Source organism: Tupaia chinensis, unplaced genomic scaffold (genome assembly GCF_000334495.1).
Source record: "Tupaia chinensis unplaced genomic scaffold, TupChi_1.0 Scaffold000404_1, whole genome shotgun sequence".
Taxonomy (NCBI): domain Eukaryota; kingdom Metazoa; phylum Chordata; class Mammalia; order Scandentia; family Tupaiidae; genus Tupaia; species Tupaia belangeri.
This window is the reverse complement of record NW_006159906.1, coordinates 954,257-964,295: the sequence shown is the minus strand read 5'-3', so window position 1 is coordinate 964,295 and position 10,039 is coordinate 954,257. Positions and strand designations below refer to the sequence as shown.

At 58.9% G+C, this 10,039-nt stretch overlaps 1 protein-coding gene across 1 annotated transcript in view; it reads right to left on the bottom strand.

Moving 5' to 3' along the window:
* The window catches only part of SEMA4D (semaphorin 4D), a gene marked incomplete at its 5' end in the record, with an annotated part of 46,503 nt that overhangs the window by 14,294 nt on the left and 22,170 nt on the right, over window positions 1-10,039 (bottom strand). The window contains 6 exons of the mRNA XM_027774136.1: window positions 146-297; window positions 1,081-1,194; window positions 1,632-1,725; window positions 5,931-6,029; window positions 7,470-7,532; window positions 9,110-9,255. Coding sequence (XP_027629937.1) covers window positions 146-297; window positions 1,081-1,194; window positions 1,632-1,725; window positions 5,931-6,029; window positions 7,470-7,532; window positions 9,110-9,255 — 668 coding nt within the window. The remainder of the gene's footprint in view (window positions 1-145; window positions 298-1,080; window positions 1,195-1,631; window positions 1,726-5,930; window positions 6,030-7,469; window positions 7,533-9,109; window positions 9,256-10,039) is intronic.

The following is a 10,039-nucleotide window of genomic DNA, read 5'->3' as shown; positions in this document are numbered from 1 at the left end:
CCCGCCCCCCCCCGCCCGCGGTGACACCACCTGTGGCAGGAGGACGTGGGCGACAGGGAAAGCGGCATTTTGGACGAGCCACACATGTAGACCTCACACGCGTGGCCATGGGCAGGAGCCGGGGCAGCCGCCCAGACGTGCTCACCTTGCAGACCCTGGCTATCCGGGGGACCAGCAGCTTGAAAACAAACTCGTACTCCACAGACACCTCGGTGAAGAAGAAGTAGACCCTGTCGTCCTCGTAGCCCGCGTCACCTGGACTGGTCCGGATCACGTCGGCGAAGACAAAGCTTGGCTCTGCAGAGAGACCACACTGGGTCTGTCAGGGCTGCCGCTGCGGGCTCCCCCAGCGGGCCGGCACTCCCGGGGAACGTGGGCCTTCGTAAAGGTGTCTGGGCAGCACCGCACCCCACACACCACCCCAGGGTCTGACGGTAACCCACGCTGTGGCCACTGACCCTCCTCTGCCTCAGGGCAGGCTCCCGATGGTGGCTCTGCCCGAGAGCCTTGCTGGGCTCTCGCCACAGGCACTCTGGAGGCTGCAGGGAACCAGAAGGTACCCACCTCGGGGACCTGCCCCAAGACGTACATTTGCGGGCTTAAGCAACACACGACTCTAACAAACTCCAACCACCAGATCACGCCCCTGAAGGCTCGGTTCCTCGGCTGCTCCAGGCCCTGCCAGGACACCCCTCCACGGCCACCCCAAGCACCCACATGACAGGTGGGTGTCTGTCAGGTGTGGCTTGTCTGAAGGTAACGAGGCAGCAGATGCCGTTCCACCAGGCCCTGGAGGCTGGCTCAGAGGCAGCACCAGCCCAGGTCGCATCCGGCCTGACACACTTGCCTCACCATTCCCACTGTAATCTCGTCTTTAGGAAAAGTTCCCCAAATCCACGTTGGGGGGTGGGGAAGGACAAAAGTCGCCTTAAAACAGTGCTGTTAGCAGAGGAAACGCACCAAGAGCCCTAGACTCTAGCTGTGGAGCCCGAGCAGCTCCAGAGCCACGCGGCCCAGCCCTGCCCCAGCCTTCCCAGGAGACACGTCTCCCACTGCAGCCCACTGCGGCCCGAGCCTCACCATTGAGCCAGGGGATGGCGTACTCCGTTCTCAGAGGGCTGTGCGAAGAGTTTCGGGCGATGATGGGTTCACTTCCCAAAAAGTTGTATGACGTCCCGGAGTAAAGTTCTCCATCTGCAGCGGCCCGGGAGGACAGAAGGAAAGGGCTCAGCCCCTCAGGCCAAGACAACGCATCAATACACACCCCTCAACATCTAGTAAGCCCACTGGAGATGACCGGGCCCAGACTTTGGGGTGCGCAAGCTCCACGTCCAGTTGCGTCCCGCGGGTGGGGGGCGGTCAGCACCCAGAAGCATGGACCTCATGCAGAGAAGTGGCTGTGCGGAGGTGGGGCTGCCGGCCTGCGGGTGCGCGGCCTGCACAGCAGACGTGGCTGGGCCACAGCCCTCACCCTCCCAGGACACACACACAAGTTCCAAAAGCTCTCACTGAGGTGTGCAGAGCCCCCAGTCCTGAAGACAGCCGAGATGAAGATGAAGCTAAGGAGGCCAGGCCAGAGGGGAAGAGGCCCGGGACCCTGGGTGTGCAGGTGGCCGCGAGGCAGGACTCACCAACCATGACGGACGTGTAGCTGTGTGCTGGGTCAAAGGGGCACCTTCCTTTGCCATCCTCGCTCCTCCCCAGAAACGTAAAGGACGGTAAGCTCTACGACGGAATGGAGGCAATGGTGTCACAGACGTCCGCATCTCTGCAGCGACGCCGCGTCCGCATTCCCCAGGCTTACAGCTCTGCTGGGCTCTGCCGAGGAGGGCAGAGCGACTGGGTGAGGCGCCCGGGGTGCTGCCCCTGGAGCCGTGCCTCTGTCCCCCGGCTCTGGGTCACCTCGCTGTCCTTGCTTTCACTCTGGCCCAGCTCTTAGGAGCCTGGAGCCTCAGTCCCCTCCTTGGAGAAAGAGCAATGCCAGCGTCCGCGTGGCCACCAGAGCCAGCCTACAGTGAGCCTGAGGCCGCGCGAGGACGCTAGGAATGAAGATGGCACTGGAGCAGCGGGAGAACCTCCCTGTCCCATCACAGCTCTGCGGAGAATACCAACGGACAGACGCAGAAGCCCCATGTCCCGCCGGGCTCCCGCCGGCCTCCAGAGGGATCCACGACTGAGCGTTACGGAGGTCCTGGGGCCCGGGCTGTGCAGTCGTTCCACACACAGGGGGCCACACGTGTCCAGGACCCTGGTGGGATGGCAAGCCAGGAGAAAAGGACCGCAGCACGGGAGAAGCCAGGTGGCATGGTGGTTAAAGACCCTGGACTCCCACACGGCTGGCTGCAGTTTGAGTCCCGGACCTGGTGGCTTGCTTTCTCACTTTCCCCCATTCTCTCTCTTACTCTGTCCCTTTCTGATCAAATTAAAATAAATACATAAATATATAAATAAATTTAAGTAAAATAATTCTTTAAAAAACGAAGAATCACAGCGCGACCAAGTCTGGGAGTGGGTCTGTCCCTCTCTCTCTCTCTCTGGGGTGTGCCCACGCCCTTGGATGTAGACAAGGAAAGCAGCCCCGAGGCTGGCCCCATGGCACGGTCAGCAGTGTCCTGAACTGCACAGCCGGCAGCCACATGACTGCCCTGGTGTGAGTCCCCTGCCCAGTTGCTCTGAAACACACCCGGTGCACCGCGGGGCTACGGGAGGATGTGACCAGCTGAGGGCCCTTCCCACCGTGTCCGCGTGCACACGTCCATCCCACCGTGAGGCCCTCCCCACCGCGTCCGCGTGCACACGTCCGTCCCACCGTGAATAAACACTAAACAAACAAATAGAAAAGAAAAAGGCCAGAAGCAGCTGCAGTAGAGGCCAGGACGGCTCTGTCCCGGGTAACTCTCCACCTGACGTGCAGCACACACTCGCAGGACAGCCCTGGTACGGGCAGACGGAGTGGGACGGCAGGGGAGTGGCGGGGTGCCTGCAGAGTGGCACCCTGCATGTATCGGGAGCACGCACGAGGACGACGGCACACCCGGCAAGTGACAGCCACGCAGGCAGCACCAACGGGATGGACGCACCCAGGAGCACAGCAGGCGGGGCTGGGATCGCTCTGCACCGAGGACACTCAGGAGGGGACAAGCCCGCCATGGGCTGAGGACCCACCATCTCTGCCAGACAGTGCGGGCTGCACATGTGTGGTCACGGGCATGAGCAGGGAGGACCCAGGACACGTGACGAGTGCAGTGCGACGGCCCGGATGAGTCAGAGTGTACGGATGTAGCCTGCTGGGTTAGGAAGTACAGCCTGCACTGACCAGGCGTCCCAGTTGATGGGGTCTGGGAGCTGCTGAGGACCCTGGGTAGGACGGGAGAAGGGTGACACAGGGAGGAGCTGGAAGCTACCTTGGATGCAGTGACGAAGCGGGAGTCAGGGGAGATGATGCTGTCACCCCCAGGAGATGCCACAAGGGCTGGGGTTCAGGGCACAGTGCACGCACAGAGGCACGTGTGCACACGTGTGCCCACCGCGTAATGCAGGTGGGTGAGATTGCACAAGGGGGGCGCTTTCGTAGAGGTCTGAAGATTGTTTCAAGTTGTTTTCATTTATTTCTCTGAGAGCCAGCGAGTATGTGACCGCACCTCCATCAGTGTCCCCACACAGTGCCAGCCTCAGCCAGCCAGGCACTGGTCAAGCAGGGGCCCGGCAGGGGTGCGAACCCAGGACCTCCCGCACGCCTGGCACTGCGGGGCCTGCAGCGCTGGCCAGGTTTACAGCTCTGACAGAAAGCCCGCTGCAGTCGGGACTAGCTCTACACCGCATGCACTGCCCCCGCTTCAACCCCGTGTACCCATGGGAGGCAAGTCCAGACGACAGTGCTGCACACCTCTGGGGACTGGGGCTCCCTGGAAGCCGTGATGTGCGAGACTTTGCCAGTGCGACAGTGCTGCTTCTGTCTCTGCACTAAAGCAAAGAGTCCTCTGTCTTGGAGGACTAAGCCCTCAGCAGCCCTGAATCACCCGTCCCCTGTACCAGCTTCCTCCCCAGCCACTGTGGGGACAGCCCACGCTGCAGCCCTCTCCGCAGCACCCACGGCTGAGCCCAGGCTTCATGAGCAAGTTCCCAAGGAGTCCTCGCCTTCCCTTGTCACTTCTCTCTGACTCAGCAAGGCTAGAAACTTTTAATCCCAGTTAATGTGGGGTTCGAGCAAATGGGGTTCATGCTAGGGTGCACTTCCTGTGTGTCAGAGCTTCTAATTTCCGGACAGTCGCTGGCACGGGGCCTCGTTCCAGTCCTCTGGGTCCTCCTCTCTGTGACTGCAGCCGAATAAAGGAAACCCCTGGCCGTGCAGTGTTACAGCTTCCCTCCCTGTCTGGAACGAGGAGCAGAGGTCCCTCCCAGGGAGCCCCACACGGGGGCACTGGGCGCTGGCTGGGTCCCTGGGCATGCGGAGTGGGTAGGTCTGGAGAGCAGTGCAGAGGGTGGGGTGCGGACAATGGCCAGGACCAGGGTGCAGGTGCCAACCAGGAGCACGTGCGGGGGCTGGATGGGCGCAGCAGGCACCGTGTCTGCGAGGACCACAAGGAATGGCTCCAGGCTCACACCTGAAGGCTTTCCATGTTCTCGGGACACGTGCCCAATGCGTGCCCAGGACTGCCCGGCTGAGACTAGGAGGGGGCTGCGGCATTGTGATGCTGCCTCTCTTGGAAGAAAAAAATAAGCTATTTAATAAACTGTTAAAACATGAAGTTGCTGGGACCAGCAGTTGGCGTAATGGCTATGTCGCTGGACTCCTATGTAGTCGACCATGGTTCATGTCCTGGACCCGGTGGCTTAAACACATGCCGGGCGCATGTGCGTGTGTGCCCAAGATCCCAAGAGGAGAATGGAAGAAAAATGATTGCGGCGCGGCCATCCCCCCTGGGGGGTGATGTCTCTCTTTCTGTCTCTCTGTCTCTCTCTGTTGGGCGAGCACACATAGCCTATAGCAAAAACTTCTTAAAAAAAAAAAAAGTTGCTGGGACCAGTGGGTGGCGTAATGGTTACGTCACTGGATTCCCACATGGCCAGCCATGGTTTGAGTCCCAGACCCAGAGGTTTGAAACACACACTGGACGCACGTGTGTGCGTGCCCGAGATCCTAAGAGGAGAGTGGAAGAGAAGGGACTGCAGTGTGGCCATCCGCCCTGGGGGTGTGACTCCTCACTTTTTGTCTATTTCTCTGTGAATGCACACGCTCTAGAGCAACACTCTCTCTCGAGAAATAAATAAAGTTGCTAAAAATACCCATGTCCAGGTTCTGAGTTAAAAAACGGCAGGTGGTGTGGTGGTTAGGGCATTGGACTCCCACATGGCCGACCACGTTTCAAGTCCTGAACCTGCTGGCTTGCTTTCTCACTTTCCCTCTCTCTCTGTCTCTGCTCAAACTGGAAAATAGTAATAATAAAAAAAGTTAGAAAAATGAAATAATCCTTTTTAAAATTAAGAGAGTACGTACAATCTAGAAGCAGGCTCTTGGCCTGCCCACGTGACCCAGACCTATCGCAGCCGGGTCCTCCTCGATGAAACGTGGGAAGGAACAGGGGGCAATGTGCTGGGACCACGGCACACAGGCTCAGCTCTGTCCACATGAACTTTCTAGAGTGTTCCACCACTGCACATACTGGGCTGTTGCCCAGGGCCCCCTGGGCCCCGAAGCCTGTCTTTAGTCTCAACCAGTCATAGACTCTGAGGTGTCAGAGGTGACAAGTGGCCATGTGCTCTGCAGCCTGGTGAGACTCTCGGAGGGGCCAGGAGCTGCCCGATCCCCACACAGCTGGTCCCTGCTATCCTGCAGGTGGGCACCGCCTCACACCTGCCTAACCCACCCCACTCTAACTGCCGACCAGGCTGGTGCGAGCACATCTGAAGGAGGGACGGCTGCCACTCACCAGGTAGTCGCAGGCCGGCTGGAAGGCATTGGTCCCGCACACGTACAGGGAGGTGGTGCTGAGCGGCTGCAGCACGCGGATGTAGTTGAGGCACTCCGTCTGCAGGACGAGAACGTCAGCAGCTGCCCGGTCACGCTCTCCCCTCTGTGCTGCCTGCCACCACCTCTGGGCATGGCCACGTCCATGCACCAGCTCCCGCCACAGTCCCTGCCCTGCCCTGCCCTGCCACCCGGACCTCCAGCTCTCCACACCGGAGGGCCGGCCCTGATCACGCACAGCAGGGGCTTCACGAGCCCCAAAGCCACACTGAGAAAATCTCAGCCTAAAGCAGGCCAGACTGTTTAGCTTCTGCGCCAGCCACAGGTTGTCCAGAGCCAGCAAGAATCTCATTTCAGTCCCTGATTGATACTTAGCAAAGATCTGGTGACCGGCGGAGCAGAGCGCTGACCTCGAATCCTACAGGGACGCCCGCGCGAAAACCCACGGTACTCTGGCTAAGCACATGGCTTTTCCTCCTGTGGCCGGACCCGCAGAAGCACCCACTGCAGGACCTCTGCCTCCCAGAGACCACGCCCTGCACTCCCTACAGCACAGACCGGGAACCTATTCTCAGGGCCCAGCTCTGCCCTCTGAGGGGGACGGATGGCTGGGGGGCCCTGGAGCCGGAAAGATCTAGCAGGCAAACAAAGATGCCATTTAAGAGCTCGCTATTTCAGGCTGACAGCTCTTAGATTACATGAGCTACGGGCTGAAATTACCCCGTGCTGGAAAGCTCTTTCTGCTACAACTGCTTTGAAACGGGCTGGAAGTAATTTGCAGCTGCTGCCCGGCTCCAGGCGGTGCAAAGTGCCTGGTCTACTTCGGCTCTGCAGTGACCTGTGGGGTCCCTGTGACCACAGGGCCACGCCGCTCTGTCCTCGCTTCTTGGAGATCCTGCCTCAGGACGCCAACACCTTAGGGGACGTGTGCAATAGCACTTTGCTAAGAAAGTTTAGCAGAAACCTCCAGAAGCTGCTGTAGTTTTTGTTGCTGTTTTGTTTGTTATTAACGTTTAGCCACTGACATCAGCTGACAACTACTGGAATTTGCCGGAAGTCAGCAGTCCTGAGCACTGTCAGGACAGCTGGGCTCTGGGAGTCTGAGCACCTGGACGTCTGGGCACCAGGTAGGGACAGGACAGTATGGCTCGGGAGTGACAGGGTGCCAAAAGGATGCCATCTACCCAAACCCCCTAAGCCTAGGGCCATGGGCCCAGGGAGGCAGTAAGTCCTGTTTATCCCCTTTCCTAGGGAGCGTCGGCCATCATTTCCTATGGTCAAAGTTCCAGGCACGTGAATAAGTGAAGTTTATATAAACCTTAAAAACACTCCTCGCATGACCGCCCACAATATAGCAGAGGCCCGACCCTGATGCTCAGAAGAGCTAATGTCAATCACCACGGTGACCTCTCCAGCGACACCGAGCGCGCCTGCCCCGCCTGCCCGCGGCTCCCAGGAGGCGAGCCCGGAAGCGCTCGTGCACGCCTGCGAGAGCGATTACCTGCTTGGACTTCCCCTTCTCCGCGCATTTGGCTTTTTTGTCTTCAGAGACCTTCCAGTATGCCTGTTGGGAGAGACGGGAGCCCAGCTCAGTGCACGTTCTCCTCATGGCGGCTGCGGGCGCAGAAGCACAGGACAGCGTTCCCAGCCCAAGCGTTTCTCCCAAGGGGATGAATCTCCGAATACAGAGAGAGCTGCAGGGAACAGGTGCTGCCCAGGAGCAACCTGGCCTCCTGGGGACATTCTGTGATCGTTTTCCTGAGCCAGCGGACGGGAAGGCTGGCTCCCAAGGTCCCCTCACTGGCTACACAGCAAAATGAAGGAGAATGACTAGTGGTGACTGGGGCACTGGATTCCCACATGGCCAATGGTGGTTCGAGTCCTGACCTGGCAGCTTGCTTTCTCACTTTCTCTCTCTCTCTCTCTTGAGCACGCTTGCCCTATAGCAAATTTTAAAAATAATAATAAATTAAATTAAATAAACCATTCTTTAAAAAAGAAAAAGAGAGAATGAAATTATTGGGTCGTGGAGAAAGTCATGATGCATTTTTGCACGGAGTGGGTTTGTTTTCATCCATTTGGTGACCCGAGGGCCAGACAGTGGCACCATGGTAATGCGGGGTGCAAGCCATGGAGAGTCCCTGGCTCAGGCCCAGAGGCCTTCCCAAGGGTGCCAGGCACAGGAGTGCCCCGGCCCTGGATGGCTGGGGCCCACCCCGAATCGTGGCATCAAGGCCCTGTTGGGATTCTGTTTCTCTAGCTCATGAAAGAAATAGAGAAACTTGGGGAAACAAATTTTAAGAAAAACCTTAGAGTGTGGTTTAAAGAAAAAAGTCTCGACACTGAGTCTCTGTGGGAGGATGGAATTACAACTCCTTGAACTTGTGTGCTGGCAGGAGGTAAAAGACACGCAGTGACACCACTCTGGGGGTCACCCCTATTCTAGGAACATGTGTCCCGGCTGCCTCTCCCTTCAAGAGACATGGGAAACCATCGGGATGGGACAGCGGTGTCTGCGTTCCCACCTCTCCCTCCCTGAATGTCCCATCTCCCTCTGCAACTGCTACAACTACCAGTGACGACTGGGCAGGCCCCATGGCCTGGTGGGTCAGGGAGTGGGCCCCGCACGGCCGGCTGTGGTGAGCGTCAGGCCCCAGCCAGGCATGTGTGCATACACGCGTGCATGTGTGTACAACGTCCTGACAAGACGGAGAAATGGAAGAGAAGGTCTGATGTCAGATTTTACTGGAAGCTTATTTTGGTAATTTGGACAAAAAGGAGTGTTTTCCCTTAAGGGTGACAGACGAAGACTGTGGTGTTGGGGTTCGCCTCGTGTCCCTGGAGGTAGAGGACATGGGGCAGGGCTGAAAGCCAGGCTGGCCTCATGGCATCCAGGGCCCATGGCACCACCACCTCTGCTCCTGGGCACATCTGAGATTTTTCCAGAACCAAAAGTTCAAAACTAAGCGATGAGAGAGGGTGGTCCCGGATGAGGGGAGCTGCTGGCGGACACGGGGATATCGGCCGTGTGTGTGTGTGCGGGTCAGGCCGGCGGCCTGGGTGACCAGGCCCTCAGCCCGCTGCGGGGCCACACGAGGCCCTCACCAAGCCATGCGGTGCAGGAACGGGAGCCTGGCCTACCTCGTGCTGCTTCTTGGAGATGTCGAGTGCGCTAACAGCAAAGACGGCCTCCCGGGCGCCGACGTACAAGGAGTCCTTGTCCTCGCTCAGCAGCAAGGCCGAGTAGTTGTGGATGCCGGGCACACGGAAGTGTACCAGAGGCACCTCTGTTGGGAGCCGGGGCACAGTCAGACAGGGAGGGGAGGGCGAGGGGACATTTCTCAGCTCGGACCAACCCCACACGCCCTCTCAGCTACGGTGAGCGCGGCACGGTGCAAGGGCTGTGCGAAGCTGCAGGGGAGGCCGGCCCAGGCTGCCACCTCCGTGCACCATGATGCAGTCCCCAGGCACATGCACGGCCCACTCACAGCCCCAACGCCCAACCTGGCAGACGTACTCATCCCAAGGCCGCGAGCATCTGAGTGCCTGCCTGCTCCCACCCGTTCCAAACTCACATGACCTCCCAGGAGACCCACAGCCAAAAGCCTGCAGCTGCCGACCACAGGGGCTCCCACCTCACCCACCCGAGCCTGGCTCACGCGGCTGTAATCACCCACAGGTCAGTCTTAGAGAAAGTAATGACTGAGGTTTTCCTACTCAGGGAAAACATGTATTGCTTTAAAATCTTAAAAAAGTCAATCCAGAGACCAGGCAGTCAGGCAGCAGTAGAGGCCTGATCACAGTAAGTCCTGGGTTCGTGTCCTGGGACCTCTCCCTGCATGCTCGGCGTGTGAGCACGTGCCCACCATCCAGGCCAGCTGGGGCTGGGGTGAACCATGGCGAGAGGACCCAGCTGGGCGTCTCTCTCTCTCTCTCTGTCTCTCTCAACTGAGCATTCCAGTGATCACTACCACATACACGCAGGATGAGAACCAAGCGACAGTTCTCCACTGGGTAACTATCGACAGCCGTCTGGGATATGCGGCCGACTGCTGGCTGTTTAGGAAGAGC